The sequence below is a fragment of the Alexandromys fortis genome, unplaced genomic scaffold (assembly GCF_014885135.2).
Source record: "Alexandromys fortis isolate MF-2015 unplaced genomic scaffold, M_Fortis_MF-2015_v1.1 scaffold_302, whole genome shotgun sequence".
Lineage (NCBI taxonomy): Eukaryota > Metazoa > Chordata > Mammalia > Rodentia > Cricetidae > Alexandromys > Alexandromys fortis.
In genome coordinates, this window is record NW_026068267.1 from 49,180 (window position 1) to 66,484 (window position 17,305).

The 17,305-nt window shown below is 42.0% G+C and overlaps 2 protein-coding genes across 2 annotated transcripts in view; both read left to right on the plus strand.

Moving 5' to 3' along the window:
- Tesk2 (testis associated actin remodelling kinase 2) overlaps positions 1-17,305 on the plus strand; it is a 109,943-nt gene that overhangs the window by 11,234 nt on the left and 81,404 nt on the right. The gene's annotated exons all lie outside the window — the stretch shown is intronic.
- On the plus strand, positions 13,230-14,401 carry LOC126494508 (BUD13 homolog). The gene is given in 3 exon segments (XM_050131875.1): positions 13,230-13,270; positions 13,272-13,609; positions 13,651-14,401. Coding segments are annotated over 3 exon segments (972 nt in total). The 3' UTR covers positions 14,244-14,401.

Sequence of the window (17,305 nt, forward strand, 5' to 3'; positions counted from 1 at the left end):
CTGGCCTCGAACTCACAAAGATCCGCCTGCCTCTGCCTCCCGAGTGCTGGGATTAAAGGCGTGCGCCACCACCACCCAGCTCATTTGGCCATTCGTATTCAAACCACCACACAGCACAAGATTCACTAAGTTAATAGCTATTTTGAACACTTATCATTTTGAATATACATATATCCTCTTTCTCTGTGCATGTCTATATTGGTAAGCTCTCAAGGTCATAGCATGGTTTCTGGCCTCTAGAAGGTACTAAATAAAGTATTTGTTGACTAAGTGAATGAAAGAATAAATATATTTTTTTTACTTAGAGTTTGAATCTTGGTAAAGTAAGATAGCTCAGTAAAGTGTTTGCTATACAAACATGAGGATTTGACCCAAGTCTGATTTCCAGATTCAGATAGAAATCTGGGATATAATATTAATGATACCTATAATCTCAATGTGTGTGTGTGTGTGTGTGTGTGTGTGTGTGTGTGTGTGTGTGTGTGTGTGGGAGAGAGAGAGAGAGAGAGAGAGAGAGAGAGAGAGAGAGAGAGAGCGCCTGTGGGGTTCCCTGGCCAGCCAGTCTAGCCTGATCAGCAAGATCCTGTCGTAGACTGTCTTAAAAACAAAGTGGACAGCTCCTGAGGAATAGCACCATAGTCTGACCTCTGTCCATCATATGCACACGTGTGCACATGCACCAGAACATACCTGCACCTTCAAACACAAAAATTTGAATCTCAATATCAAAATCTTACTTTCCAAAAAAAAAATAAAAATAAATAAATAAAAAATCTTACTTTCCCCCTCAACTGTATATTGACTTATATGCAATATTAAAATTTATATACCATAGTTCATTTGAAGGTGAGCAAGTTCAATTCTAAGACATTATGGAGCTCATAGTCCAGTGAAGAAAGCAGATAAGCAACAGTCAATGTACAGTAAGATAGCTGTAATAGGACTTGTTCAGGACAGGAGATTGAAAGGTCAGAGAACACTTCATGTTAGTTGATTCCTGAGAACTGTGTGGAAGAAACCAATAAGAACACACTAGAGAGAAAGAGTGCTACATGCATGGGCACTGCAGTGTGAGCAGGAATCTACAAATGGATAGCTTAAGAAACAAGAGATTTGTTCTGGCTCACAATTCAAGGGTGCAGTCCTTTGTGGTGAAGTCAAGGTGGCAGGTACTTGAAGCAGCTGGTAATGTCTCATTTATAATCAGACGCCAGAGAGAGAATGAGTTATCTCGCTACAACTGCTCAGTTCCCTTTCTCCATTGATAACATTGATGTAGGCCAGGACTGAAGCCAGGAGTGGTGCTGTTCACAATGTGTGGGTCTTTTCACCTGAATTAATGCAATCATGATGATCCTCATAGGCGTGCCCAGGAGAGGTGACTCAGGTGATTCTCAATTTTGTCAAGTTGACAGTTAACACTAACCATCATCAGTTGACTATATCTATGGACTATGGATAGGAGGGCCGGATGATGGCTCAGCAGTTACGAGTATGACCGCTCTTCCAGAGGACCCACGTTTAATACCCACATGGTGTCAAATGACTGTTAACTCCAGTTCCAGAGGATCTGATAGTCTTCTGACCTTTGCAGCCTCTGCATGCATGTGATGTACAGACAGCATACAGGTGAACAAAACACCCATGTTTTGTGTTTTACATAAATAAAATGTTTTTCCATTTTATTTGTTCATTTTTGTTTTTTTGAGACAGGGTATCCTTTTGAAACCCTGGCCACCCTGGAACTTGCTCTGTAGACCAGGCTGGCATCAAATTCATAGAAATCTGCCTGCCTCTGCCTCCTGAGGATTTAAAGGCATGCGCCACCACCGCCTGGCCAAAATATTTTTTTAAAGAAATAAGAAAAAGATAGCAGTAGGGATTAAATAAGGTAGAGTGTTGTTATATATAAAGCATTTAAAAAAAATTTACCCACCATGGGTAATAGATTGTAAGGTATGTGACTTAGGAGTATGGAATACTCAAAAGACATTTGCTAAATACCAGTCACTAAGAGTAACTGGACTGGAAAGATAGCTGTAGATGGAAAAGTTTCTGTTCCACCAGGTCCTGCAGCCATTTAGTCCCAAATAAATACACAGAGGCTTATATTAATTATAAACTGTATAGCCTATTGCTCAGGCTTATTACTAATTAGTGCTTACAACTTAAATTAGCCCATAGTTCATATCTATGTTTAAGCCATGTATCCTTTTCTCTGTAAGGCATTCTCATCTTGCTTCTTCTGTGTCTGACTGGTGACTGTCTCTGTTTTGTTTTGTTTTTTTTTTCTGTCTCTGTCCAGAATTCTCCTAGTTTGGTTGCTCCACATATACTTCCTGCCTGGCTACTGCCCAATCAATGTTTTATTAAACCAATATGAGTGACAAATCTTTATAGTGTACAAGAACATTATCCCACAGCATTTCCTTTATTCTCAAAACAAGAATGCTGAATTTAATCTTTTTTGTTTAGCTTTTTTCCCCTGATCATTACCCATAACAATTTGTGACCAACACTCTAAACTATGATAAACAGCCATAATCCATTTTTTAGTAACATGGGCCTAGTTTTCTAGGTTACTACCTGCTGATTGGGGGCACTGGTAATCTTTGAGAGACCCTGAGAAAATTTAAGATTATGGTCAAATCCTGACTGGAGTATTCTGTGAGGCTGAATCACCTCAACCAGTCACCTTGATGCTGTTCTGGATGTAGAACTCAGAGGAAACTGCAACAGAGGTGCTCTGAAATGTTGGATCATCTGGACCATCGGCTCCTATCAGTTTTTTTTTTGGGGGGGTCTTCCTCAATCAAATTTGATTTTTCTTAACCCAGAATGAATACACAGCTTCTCATTTCCTGTGGAAATAAAAGCAGAACGTTTTCCCCAAAGTAACACTTTTTTAATTTAAATTTTAAAGTCAAGATATTTTTTAAAACATAAAGGTTGGTTTAATCTGGCAGCATTTATAATTAAATGTCTTTTACAAGCTGTTGCTCCTTCCTCAGCAGTCAAACAATTCAAAGACAACACAACAATATACAGTATCTAGACTCTATATATTTTTCATCTTTATGTGTTTTTTTTAATTACTCTATTTTTTTAAGGACTTTATCATTTTTCTCTTCTAAGCCTACATATATTTTTAAATACACTGTAAATCACTTAGAGTTTTTTTTTTTAGTTTAAATCTATCTTTACTGTATATCTCTTTTTCTGACCATGCAAGTCTTTAATCTGCAAAGTGGCATGGCTAGGATTAAAGCTGCAGCATTGGCAGCTTTCTCCACCCCATTCCTTAGCTTACTGAGAGTCAAGCTTTATGGCAGAGGTACTGGCAAGAGCCATGTTTGTTGCCACAACTCTGCAGAGTTTCTAGGTCATGCCACCAGCAAGAAACATGCCACTGGCTGCTCATAAACACTATTTAAGAGTTTGGTAGCAGGGCCTCTTAAAAGAACCATTTTTTTTTTTTTTTTTTGCCACTGATGCCTAGTCAGAAAGCCTCTCAAAGGAGCTGCGTCTCTGTTTGCCTTTAGTAAACATATCCCACCTGAGAAAATGTTGTTGCCAAGAAGCTATGCTTGACTTTTTTTTTTTTTTTTTTTTTTTGTTGTTGTTGTTGTTGTTTTTAATCTAGAATCCCTTCCCAAGCTCTCTCAGGTTTTATGTGGATGTAGTTGCCCCACGTTGGGCACCATTTGTAGATGGAAGTTTCTGTCCCATCTAGTCCCACAGCTATGCAGTTCCAAATAAACACACAGAGGCTTATGTTAATTATAAACTGTTCTTGTAGAGCTAGTTCCAGGACAGGCTCCAAAACTACAGAGAAACCCTGTCTCAAAAAAATAAATAAATAAACTGACCTATTGCTCAGACTTACTACTACTACTGACTAGTTCTTACAACTTAAATTAACCCATAATTCTTATCTATGCTTAGCCATGTATCTTTTCTCAGTAAGGCATTCTCATTTTGCTTCCTCTGTGTCTATGATTTTCCTCTTCCCAGAATTCTCCTAGTCTGGTTGCCCCACATATACCTCTTTCCTGGCTACTGGCCAATCAGCATTTCATTAAACTAAAATGAGTGACAAATCTTTACATTGTACAAGAGCATTATCCCACAGCAGATGGCTTAGCAGATAAGAGTGCTTATTGCTCTTTCCAAGGACCAGAGTTCAGTTTCCAGCATCCACAAGAGGCAGCTCACAACTGCATGTGATTCCAGCTCCATCTGATTTGATGTCTTCTTCTGGACTCTGGGCACCCGCACATAACATGGCATACATTCACATAAACACAATATATGTATGTGAAAACAGAGAGTTGGAATGATGTCGATCATCAGAAAGTGCTGTGATAGCTGGGATGAAGACTATCACTTAAGCTATGATGGAAGAAATGACGTTAAAAAGATAGCACAAATCGGGAGGAGGATTGGGCTATTTATTTTTCTGTTTTCACTATTTTGTTCCATCCACACTCCCAGATTAGGCTAACTCTATTTGTCTCTCAACCCCTGCCCCTCGAGACAAGGTCTCTCTGTGAAGCTTTGGAGCCTGTCCTGGAACTCACTCTGTAGACCAGGCTGGTCTTGAATACACAGAGATCCACCTGCCTCTGCCTTCTGAGTACTGGGATTAAAGGTGTGTACCACCATCGTCCAACTTGGAACATAGTTCTTGAAAGCCAGGCTAAACAGCTTTATAAGTAGCAGATATCACTGAACATTTTAGACCTCTTTTGTTGAGACAGGATCTCATGTTGTAGTTCAGGCCAGACCCAAACTGATAGCCATCCACCCTCAGTCTCCTCGGTGCTGGAATAAAGGGTTGAACATGGCTTCCAACTGTCAAGTGTGTCGTATGAGAACTGTCAGAGGTTCCTTCTACCTAGTCTGAAATGTTGACATCTTTCATGCCTGTGAAATAGTGGGGATATTATTAAATAAAAATATGTTTTGGTACTTATTTACTGGCTGTTGTTTTAACTGTTAGCCTCATATTAAGTATTTGAATAAAGTAATATATGCTACAAAGCCCATGTTTTTCTTTAATTGGAAAGAGACTTTGTAAGCGTCTAAACATCTGGGCAGGAGATGTAGCTCAGTTGCTGGAGTGCTTGCCTAGTGTGCATGGTGGTGCATGCCAGTAATCCTATCATTTGGGAGGTAGGAGCAGGAGGATCAGAAGTTCATTGTCATCCTTGGTTACATAGTTTTAATTTTTAAAATTTTACTTCTTTATTTATTCTGTATGTGGAGGGGTTACTGCACACATGGGAGTGTCAGGACAACTTTCAGGCGGGAGTCTTTGCTTCCCATGGAAGCAAGGATTGAACTCAGGTTGTGAGATCTGCTCCAAAGGTGTTCTTACCTGCTGAGCCATCTGTCTTGCTGGCCTCACAGTTTGGCCCACAGTTAATAGATGGGATTCTTAGCCAGATGTGGTGGTTTATACAAAATAATTCCAGGACTCAGGAGGATGAGGCAGGAGGCGGAGGGTTTGGTGCGAATTCAAGGTGAAGCTGGGTTGCAAAGTATGTTCTAGCCAGCCTGGACTACAGCGTGAAACTCTGTTTCAATAAAACAACAAACTAACAAACCAAACAAAAACTACAGGGATTCCTGTAATGGTTAAGAGAATTGAACTAATTTACCTTCAAGTGCCTTTATAACTCTCAGCCTCAGTTTTTATTTTATGTTGTGGTCCAGTGCCTGGCCTGAACCTGGTAGATCTAGTTTCATAGATACCCAAAAGATCTAATACGTGTTTAAGAACTATTTGTCTGGTGCTAGTAGGTGCCGTTGCTATATCTGCAGCTAACTAAGTAGGGGATGCCAGTTTTTATGCTAGAATGCCTTTGGTTTGAATGGCATTACAACTTATTACTTCATAACAAGGTGTCAAGCCCAGCAATATTGCTTTTAGTTTTTTCTTTTTCCTTTTTTTTTTTTTTTTTTTTGATTTTCAAGACAGGGTTTCTCCGTAGCTTTTGGTTCCTGTCCTGGAACTAGCTGGAACTAAACCAGGCTGACCTCGAACTCACAGAGATCCGCCTGCCTCTGCCTCCAGAGTGCTGGAATTAAAGGTGTGCGCCACCACCGCCCGGCCTTGTTTTTAGTTTTAATTGTGCAGCCATCCTGAAATTTGTCTATATGCTGTGTTGGTCCATAGAGCTGACTTGTCTTGTAGATTTGCCGTGTGTTTGGTCTTGAAACACAACTAATATGCTTGTCAGTGCTCCTGTCCTGGAAAATGAATGACCAATTTACATATCACACATAACAAACTTATTTTTAGGTCAGTTTAATTTTTATCATAATAGGAAAAAATTATTAGGATATCAGCATCTTCTATTTGCATTCTTTTTCTGTTCTTATATATAGGTTGTAAAAATTGCTATTTCCTTCACTCTGAGTCTTTATCACCAACTTCATTCATAATTGGATGGACATTGAAGATTTTCAGTGTCAGCTGACGATATTCTGTTATCTGTTAATTGATAGTGCTTCAGTATATTGTAGAACTTTATTTGTGCCTTCACTGTTGTGAAATGTCGTATGGCTTGTCTTTGTGATATTAATGTATAAAAACAAATCTGTGGCTTGGGGAATATAGCACAGTAGGTAGAGTGCTTGCTTAGTAAGCACAAGCTCCGGGTTGATCCGCAGCAGGGCATAAAACTGGGAGTGTCCACTCACATCTGTGATCCTAGCACCAGAAGGGTCAGGGGTTCAGGGTCATCCTCGGCTACTGAGGGACTTTGAGGTCAGCCTGGCCTTCCAGGAGACCCTGTCTCAGAAAGAAAAAGAAACAAATACTGTACTATTAGAATAGCAAAGAAGGAATGGTAGGGATTGGCATATTTTTCCTGCTTTTTCATCCATTCCTTAGGAAATCTGTTTGGTGGGGAGGGCATAACAACAATAAAACAAATGAACAAACAAAGAGCAGCACAGCAGCAACAAGAAGTCTGCTAGGACCATTAAATGACTCAAGGCTTTCAGTTGCTGGAGAGACAACATCTGTCTCCATTTTAGTCTCTTGTTCGAGGAGGGTAGAGACTTGCTGTAATGAACAGCAATGTAGCTATGGAGGGAGACACTTTATAGTGCTAAGTGCTTAGCTTTGGAAATTTAGCTTTTGAACCCCAAAAGCTGTCATTAATTAACTTCCATCAAGTCTTAATCTGACAGTCTTTTTTGTTGTTGTTTTAAGTTTTTTGAGTCAGTGTTTCTCTGAGATAGCCCTGGCTATCCTGGAACTCCTGTAGACCAGGCTGGCCTTGAACATAGATATCCAACTGCCTCTGCCTCCCACGTGCTGGTATTAAAGGGTTGTGCCACCACTGCTTGGCTAATTTGACAGTCTTACTCCCTTCCTCTTTTTATTTGGGACAAGGGGAAGGGGAATTGCTTTTTAGATCAGTTCCACCCGCCTCTATCTCCCATTGCCTGGATTAGGGTGTGTGCCGCCACACACGATGCCCCCCCCCCACCCCGTATATGGGATAATGTGTAGTTTGTAGAGATGTCATGAAATTAAACATACATAGAATAATTGATTGGGTCTGGAGAGGTGGCTTAGTGGTTAAGAGCACTGGCTGCTCTTCCAGAGAACCCAGGTTTATTTCCCAGCATCCACACAGCACTTCATGACTGTCAGGGGATCTGACACTTTCACACAGGCATACGTGAGGCAAAACACCAATACACATAATATAAAAATAAGAAACAAAACAAAATTGGTGTCTGCAGCTTTCTAAAGGAGCATCTCAGATAAGAGGGCAAAGTTTCTTTGGAAAAATAAAACATATAATATTGAGTATAATATATTTAGTCCATTCCTCCTCCTCCTCCTCCTCCTCCTCCTCCTCCTCCTCCTCCTCCCTCCTCCTCCTCCTCCTCAGGGTTTTTCTGTAGCTTTGGAGCCTGTCCTGCAACTAGCTCTTGTTCCAGGAAAAGAACTCACAGAGATCTGCCTGTTTCTGTCTCCCAAGTGCTGGAATTAAAGGTGTACGCCACCACCACCCAGCTGTTCACTGTCTTTTTAAATTGTTTTCCAATCATAAGTTTTAAAAGATCACATTTAAATTTTTACTTATTATTTCTTTACTTATTTATTGCATGTATCCATGAATACACTAGTTCAGGTGAAGGGCATGGACAGCTTTTCTGGAGTCAGTTTTCTGCTACCATGTGGGTCTTGGGGATGGAACTCAGGTCATTTGGCCTGGTGGCAGACACCTTTGCCCACTGAGCTGTCTCACCAGTCCGATTAACAACTTTTTTTAAAAAAAATTACTTACTAAGTATACAGTAGTCTGCCTGCATATGTCCCTACAGGCCAGAAGAGGATACCATATCTCATTACAGATGGTTGTGAGCCACCATGTGGTTGCTGGGAATTGAACTCTGGACCTTTGGAAATGGAGCCAGTGCTCTTAACCTCTGAGCCATTTCTCCAGCCCCACAACTTTTTTTTAACTTAAGATTTTATTTATTTATTATGTATACAGTGTTCTGCATGGCATGTATGCTTACATATGTGGTCTGCCTGCAAAAGAGGGCATCAGATCTCATTACAGGTGGTTGTGAGCCACCTTGTAGTTGCTGGGAATTGAACTCAGGACCTCTGGAAGAACAGGCATTGCTCTCAACCTCTAAACCATCTCTCCAGTCCACTGATAACTTTTAATTGTATCTATTTTCTTTCTTTTAAAAAGTTTAGAATTTTTAAAAAGTTTGTGAATGGATGTTCTGCCTACATGTGTGTCTGTGTGCCGTGTAGTGTCTGAGGACATCCAAAGAGGGCGTCATAGTCCCTGGAACTGGTGTTACATACGGAAGGTAGTGCACTGCAGTGGTGCCCTGGGACTTAGCACTGCAGAGCCATCTCTCCAGCCCTGTGCTTACTTTATGACAACTCAGTCTCAATATAAATAAAATTAACTGTAAAAAAGGAATCTCCTCTCCTTTCCTCTTCCCTTTCCTCTCTTGTTCCTCCATTTTCCCTCTCTCCCCTTCCTCCATCCTCTTCTCTCCCCTTTCCTTCCCCGTTGCTCTCCTCTCCTTTCCTCTCTTCTAAAAGTCTTCAAGTTGTAGCACAGGCACTAAAACGTTGTGTTTGACCACGCGCACGCCTTTAATCCCAGCCCTTGGGAGGCGGAGGCAGGCGGATCTGAGTTTGCGGCCAGCCAGGTCTGTGTGGCAGTGCTCTTCTAGGCCATTCAGGGCTACATAATGAGACCCTGTCTTAAAAACAAACAAAAAATGTGCTTGTTTGCTTGTAAGTCATGTAATTTTGACATTTTTGAAAGACCACTAAAGACCATTTCCTGTTGAAGGACAAAAGTGATGAAGCTTTTCCAGCACAGGGTTTCTCAGCTTGGCGCTGCTGGCATTTCAGACAGGACAATTCTTTCTTGTGCACTGCAGGACATTTAGTTTCCCTGACTCCTGCCCACTAAAATACCAGTGTTGCCTACCCCACACCCCCAACATTGTCATAAAAACCCTTCCTTGACAAGATGCCCAGCCTCCCACAGGCAGAGATTTTCACATGCCTCTCTATCTGAGAAACAGTGAGACTCTACCTGTAGTAGTATTTGTATGAAGCAGGTCAAGCATTACCAATTTTCATGTTTTGTGTGAGCATTTGCTCAGTGAAGAATGCTTTTCTAGCATGTACAAGTTCCTCAAGGCCAGCCTGGTCTACAAGAGCTAGTTCCAGGACAGGCTCCAAAGCTACAGAAGAACCCTGTCTTGAAAAAAAACAAAACACAAAGGCTCTAGGTTCCATCCCTAGCAATAAAAATAAAATCCAAGTTGTTACAAATATAAAATTACTCATACTTATCCATTGAAAAAGGTGTCTACATAGTGCTAAAATTCATGTTTTTCTTCCTTTTTTATTTATTTATTTTTGATTTTTAGAAACAGAGTTTCTCTGTGTAGCCCTGGCTGTCCTGGAACTCACTTTGTAGGCCAGGCTGGCATCAAATTCATAGAGGTCCGCCTGCCTCTGCCTCTGCCTCCCGAGTACTGGGATTAAAGGTGTACACCACCACCACTGCCCGGCACTTCTTTTTTTCTTAAATAAGGTCTCATGTAACTCAGGATGCCCTCAAATTCACTATGTAACCAAGGATTCCTTGAATTTGTGATCCTCCTGCCTCCACTTCCTGGGTTCTGGGACTGCAGGTTGTGTGCCACCACATCTGACGGTGTCAAGGGTTGAACCTAGGACTTTGTGAATGCTATGTAAACACTACTAACTGGGCCATAACCAGGCCCCAAAATGCACGGTTGTTTTTGTTTGTATTTTGGGACAGAGTTTCTCTGTGTAACACTCCTAGCTGTCCTGGAACTAGCTCTTGTAGACTAGGCTGGCATCTGCCTCCCGAGTGCTGGGATTAAAGGCGTGCGCCACCACTGCCCAGCAAAATGTTTATTTTTCTATTGTATCTTTTGGTAAGTGTAAGATATTTTAGTGGTCTGTTCCTCTAAAAACTTAAATTTTGAGGGGTACTATAATTATTGAAAGGTAATATTCCAGAGCTGGTAGATGGTTCAGTCGTTAAGAGCACTGATTGCTCTTGTAGAAGACCTGGGTTCAGTTCCCAGCACCTGCATGGCAGTTCACAACCATCTGCTTCTAGTTCCATGGGATACGATGCTTCTTCTGGCCTCTGATGGCATCAGGCACTCATGTAGGCAAATGACTCATGAATTAAAAATAAATGCACACTTTTAAAAAGGTGATGTTCCATACATGAGACCAAGACGAGTAATCCAGAGACAGAAAACATTTTAGTCTCACACATTTCAAATAGTATATTTTCTGATTTTAAAACAAATCATTTTCAGATTTAAAAACTCAAGAGTGGCAGCTGGGCATGGTGGCACATGTCTAGACACAGAGGTGGGCAAATTTCTGTGAGTTCAAGATCAACCTGGTCTACTGTAATTGTAAAAATAAAGCGCTGCACAGTTCCCCGAGGGGTGGCAGCAGACAGCAGCTCCCAGGAGGGAGCCACACAGCAGGTGAGACGCTTTGGCAGATCAGCAGGTCCCATGAAGAGCTATGGCAGGTGAGAGACAAAGATGGATAGTCACTCCATGCAGAGAGGTTGGTTATTTAGTGGGTTATGGAAGGGAAGGGGTAGGGAAATGAGGAAGAGAGAGGCAGAGAGAGAGGAACAGAGAGGTGTGGGGGAGAAGAGAAAAGCTACCCCTTAGGGAGAGAGGAAAGGAAGAGCTTTGCAGGGGGATTTGGGAGGAAGTGGGGAGGCTTGTCTCTTGAAGGGACAGGACAGACCATTACATCTACAAAGTGAATTCCAGGACTATCAGGACTGTTAAACGGAGAAACCCTGTCTTGAAAAAACAAAAACAAGCAAAAAACTAACAAAAACATCTCAGTGTGTGGAAGGATTAGACTCCAAGTTGTCCCTTGACCTCCACAAGCTCACTATGGCTCAAATACCTGCTTCTCCTAATTAATAAATCATATTTTAAAACAAAACAACCTTCCACCCAAACCCAGCGTGTAGTTTTATTTAATTTAATTTTTTAAAATCAGGATCTCACTATGTCTTCTTGGATGTCTTAGAACTCACAATGTAGATCAGGCTGGTCTCAAATGCAAGTGGATCTCTTCCTGCTTCTGTTTCTTGAGTGCTGGATTAAAGATACATGTGATGTGCCTGGCAACTTTGAGTATTTCGTTTATTATTTTGTGTGCATCTATGTGTGTGGTAGTGTATGTCTCAAGGCTGCTCTTAGGTAGAGGTCAGAGAACAGCTTGCAGGAGTTGGTTCTCTCCTACCACCTCGTGAGTCATAAGAGATGGGATTCAGGTTGTCAGCAGGTGCCATTATTCCCTCTGCTGAGCCTTTCACCGGCCTTTGTGTTAGGTAGGGTTGTGTGCTACTTCATGCTGTTCCTGCCTTTTATAGATAGTAAACATTTGTCAGAAAGCCAGGTGTGATAGTGCATGCCTTTATCCCAGTACTTGGGAGGCAGAGACTGGTTTCTGAGTTCAAGGCCAGCCTGGTATATGGAGCAAGTTCCAGGACAGCCAGAGCTACACAGAGAAACCCTTTTCTGAGAAAACAAGAACCGAACCAAACCAAAACAACAGTAAAAAGAGACGGAGGAACTGAAGAGAAGGGTCATTAGTTAGAACACTTACTGCTCTTACAGAGGACCCGACCTTGACTCACAGCACCCAGGGATTGCAGCACACAACTGCCTGTAACTCTGGCTCCAGGGGAATTCATGCCTACACTCACGTGCACAGACACATGTGCACATATAACTTCACAATGGACATGTACACTCCTACACCCCTCACAAATGTACATACATGTCATGCACATTTATATAATAACAATTAAAATGTAGTTATTTAGTGGCTGGCCATGAGGACAGAAGCCACAGGTTGGGCATATTCCTTTCTCAGAATTTCTAAAATGTATTAATGGAGTCCTTACTCACATGGAGGGAACTGTACGTTCTCCCATTCATGTTAGCTGCCTGGTGACTAATGCTACTTTAGCATATAAGAGAATCTCAAAACTAAATATGTTTCCTATACATTCTTTTCTACTTTAGACCTATGACCTGTGTAAGTTAAACTCTTTTAAAAGTTCCCATAGTGCTTTTGCGACGGTTAGTGTGGGATAGAAATACTCTTTGGACTGAAAACTGGAGTGGACCAGCAGAATAGTCTGAGAATCTGCAAGCTTGGCTTGCGTATTGGTTTGCTATTTATTCGCTGGAGAGCCTTGTGTTTTCTTGGCCCACACATGCCAATTAACTCATGTTAGCAATAGACTTAAGAAAAAGAAAAAAAGATTGAAAACTTTTTTTTTTTAAAGTTTTAGTCCAGGGCTTGAGGGGTGAATACTTTTAATCCCGATATTTAGGAGGCAAAGACAGGGGTATCTCTGTGAGTTGGAGGGCATCCTGGTCTACATAGAGACACCCTGTCTCAAATAATGAAAAACAAAACAAATTTAGACTGTAAGAAAATACAATACTAAGAAAAAGTATTTGTCAGATACCAAAGAAACCTGGGACCCTGAGAGTCTCATCATAAATAATGATTTTATTTTAAAATTAAATTTATTCTTTTCGAGACAGATTCTTGTATTATTTGTATTGCACTATTTTGAACTTTTAAAAATATGTATGTTGGACCCGCCCTTACCAAAGCCATGGAGGCAGTTCCCCCACTCTCCAAAGCTGAGTATCTGAAGTTACTTGTCTGGGGCAGATGCCGACCAGGAAGGAGGTTCAGAGTCCCTTCGGAAGAGGTACAAAAAAGGACCAAAGCTGGGACGCACCGCTGGCAAGGGATTGCAGATTGTTGATGATGATGTGGGCTGGGCAGCTATCTCTACCGCTAAGCCAGAAAAGGAGGAGGAAGAGGATGGAGATTTGCCTGTGGTGGCTGAGTTTGTTGATGAGCTTCTAGAAGAGGTAAAGCAGATGGAGGCCTTCCGTTCCAGTGCCAAATGGAAGCTCCTGGGAGACCACAGTGGAGATAGACATTTCCATCATGATGAATGAGATCCATCTTCTCCTAGGAGGGTTCGTCATTTAGGATGCCAAGACAGGCATATCTCTGTGAGTTGGAGGGCATCCTGCTCTTCATGGACCAGGCCCTGACTGGTCCTAGGAGGGTTCATCATGACACCCCAGATCCATCTCCTCCCAGGAGGGCCTGTCTCTCTCCTCCTCAAAGGAGTCCCCATTCCGGAAAGAAGACTGTATTTCGAGACAAGTCTGGTCAGAAGAGGAATTTGAAGCTGGAATGCCTGGAGCAAAGAAGAAAAGCAGAGAAGGACTCAGAGCGAGATGAGCTATATGCCCAGGGCAAAGGGCTTGCTCAGAGCCGGCAACAGCAGCAGAATGTAGAGGATGCCATGAAGGAGATGCAGAAGCCTCTGGCCCGCTATATCGATGATGAAGATCTGGATCGGATGCTGAGAGAACAAGAAAGAGAGGGGGACCCGATGGCCGACTTCATTAAGAAGAATAAGGCTAAGGAGAACAAGCACAAGAAAGCGAGACCTCGCTATAATGGTCCTGCACCTCCTCCCAATAGATTCAGTATCTGGCCTGGCTACCGCTGGGATGGAGTGGACAGATCCAATCGCTTTGCCAGGCTCGCCAGCAAGAAGGCTGTGGAGAAGCTTGCCTACAAGTGGAGTGTGGAGAACATGTAGCTTCTCCTAGGCTGTGCGGTGCTGTGGTGGTGGTGGCACAGGACAGCCCGACATCCAGCTCTAATGCTTGTCTTGCTAGACACAGACCAGCAACTCGCGGACAGCCTACCCTTGGCTGTGTCCGTATTGTCTGTTGACTGACAGCGACTTCTCTATCCCAGGGTTTGTTCTTTGCCAGTGCTTTCTTTCTTATTTTAAAAATAAACACATATTTATTATTTGTAAAAATAAAATAAAATAATAACTAAATAAAATTTGTATGTCTAAGATGTGCATGGTAGCGCTTGCCTTTAATCCCAGCACTGAGGAAGCAGAGGCAGGTGTATCTCTGTGAGTTCGAGGCCAGCCTGGTCTATAATTTCAATTCCAGGACAGCCAAGGCTGTGCAGAGAAACCTAGGCTCCCTAGGGACTATCTTTGCAGAGGATCTGTGTGTATCCTTTGTGGCTGAACGTGAGAAAAGAGCTTCTCGGTCAACTATTTTCCAGCATGGTACCCCGATAGCTGTGTTCTCAGATACTCTCATATGGAATTTGCTCTGTTATACCTTGGTGCTCTCAGTGGGTGGTGTCTTGTTTCCTGTTGTGCTAGTTCAAAGTCTAAAGTGTCTCCATAATGATGCTAGCCTTTAACTTACAGTTGCTTTGTCTCCACCTGCCCATTCTCATGTGAACTGGGTTCAGGTCCCTTTCCTTACTAAGATGCACAGTCTGTCCATAACTTTGACAGGGTTCACACCCTATTTTGTTTTGTTTTGATTTTTTTGCTAATATGTACATTTTTCTCATCTTTTCTCTCTCTCTCTCTCTCTCTCTCTCTCTCTCTCTCTCTCTCTCTCGGTAAATACTGTAAGCAATAACCATGGCATAGCTACTTTTTTGTATTGTCTTGAAATTTCCTCCTTGAACTTAGCCCTCCTCCCCTCCCCTCCTTTTTTCCCCCTTGAAACAGGGTTTCTCAATGTAGTCCTGGATGTCCTGGAACTCACTTATAGACCAGACTGGCCTCAAACTCACAAAGATCCTCCTGCCTCTTCCTTCCAAGTGCTGGGATTAAAGGCGTGCACTACCACCACTCACCATTAGCCCATTGAATTTTAAATTCAGTCTCACTTCAGCTTTCAGGATATGATCAAAAGCAAGAACCAGATTCTTTGCCAGAATAGAATGTGAATGGCCTCTAGGTCAATACTCAGCATGGTCCTTCTCTCTGAATCCTCACAGAGAGGAAGGGAAGAGGAAGAGAAAGAGAGACAAACAGAAGAGAGAAACAGAGAAAAGAGAGAGAGGAGAGAGTGAGAAAGAGAAAAAGAGAAGAGAGAGGAGAAAATAGAGAAAGAAAATGAAAGAAACCCAGGCTGATCTCAGACTTCAGATTTTCCTGCCTCAGCCTCTGGAGTGCTGAAAAAATATCTGTGTTCCACCACACCCAGCTCAAACATTTTTCAAGAGGGAAGAGAAAAGTTTTGGGGTTTGTTTTCAGTAACACAGTGTCTTAGGGTTTCCATTGCTTTCAGCGAAATGCCAGGAGCAAAAACCAAGTTGGGGCAGAATGGATTTTCAGCTTACATTTCCACATTGCTTTGTTCATCATGAAAAGAAGCCAGGATGGGAAGGAACTCGAGCAGGTCAGGAACCTGGAGGTAGAAGCTGAGGACGAGGCCATGGAGGAGTGCTGTGTACTGGTTTGCTCCTTATGGCTTACCCAACCTCCTTTCTTATAAAACCCAGGACAACCAGCTCATGGATGGAGCCACGCACAATGGGCTGGACCCACCCCCATCAATAACTAGTTAAGAAAATGCCTTACAGCTGGATCTTATGGAGGCTTCTTCTCAGTTAAGGTTCCCTCCTTTCAGATAACTGTGGTTTGTGTATCAGGTTGATATACGACTAGCCAGTACACACAATTAGCCAGTTATAGGGGCACTATTCATAATCCCAGCACTAAAGAGGCTAAGAAAATGTGGGCCATGTATTCAAGGTTAGCCTGAGCTACGTAGCAAGCATGTCACAAACAGACAAACAAAACAAGGCCTGCCTCAGTTGGGCAGGCATGGGCCACGTGAGATCTGTCTTCAAAATTAATAACGTAAAAAAGAGCCAGGTGTGTTTTGCATGCATGCTTGTAATCTAAACTCTTAGGAGGTAGAGGCAAGAGGTTCAGAATTTCAAGGCCAGTGCCAGAGCACGTTTGATGCCAGTCCAGTAGTACAGGAGAAGCTGTTTTAAGGGGGTAAAAAAGGAAATATATACAGTATATTCTATATTTAACATAGTAATAAGTCTTATGGTCTTCAAAGAATTCAAGTTCAAATTCTTGCTCCCTAACTTGTAGTTATATGAACCAAACTATATTTAACCTTGTTACATCTCCAGTCCTCATCTGTGAAGTAGGAACAGAAACGGTGCCTATATTATACTATACACACAGCATATAGCTATTAGTTAACTTAAGTCATACGATTATTGATTAGACAAACATTAATCATTCCATTCTTGTTACAACAATTGCCTTTATTTTATAGTGTTTATAGTGAATGTCTAGAAGCATGAAAGCAAGAAAGACACTGTGATGCTTAATTTTAATTGCCAAACTCGAATGGGTCATAAAATGCCCAGAGCATCAGGGGAGCACACTTTTGGGTGTGTGTAAATCTTCCAGAGCAGATTAACTGGTGGGAAGGAACACTGACTGGCCCTGAATATAGGCGGTACTGACATGTGAACGAGCAGCCTCGCGCGTTCCCGCCACTGTGGAACCACTGGGCACCAAGCCTTCCTGTGATGGTGGACAGTGTCCCCTCGAGTGTAGTGCTTAAAAAGAGTTATTTCCATTGTCTCTGATGGTTCAGCAGTGAAGTGAGCTTATTCTACAGAGGACCCAGCTTCATTTCCCAGCGTGCATGTGACCGCTTACAGCCATTGTTATGCCCGAGTTTATTATCCCCCAAAAGGAAACTGGATTCTGATGTAAAGCACAAGAGGGTTTTTTATTTTTTATTTATTTATTTTTAATTAATTAATTAATTTATTAAAGATTTCTGTCTCTTCCCCACCGCC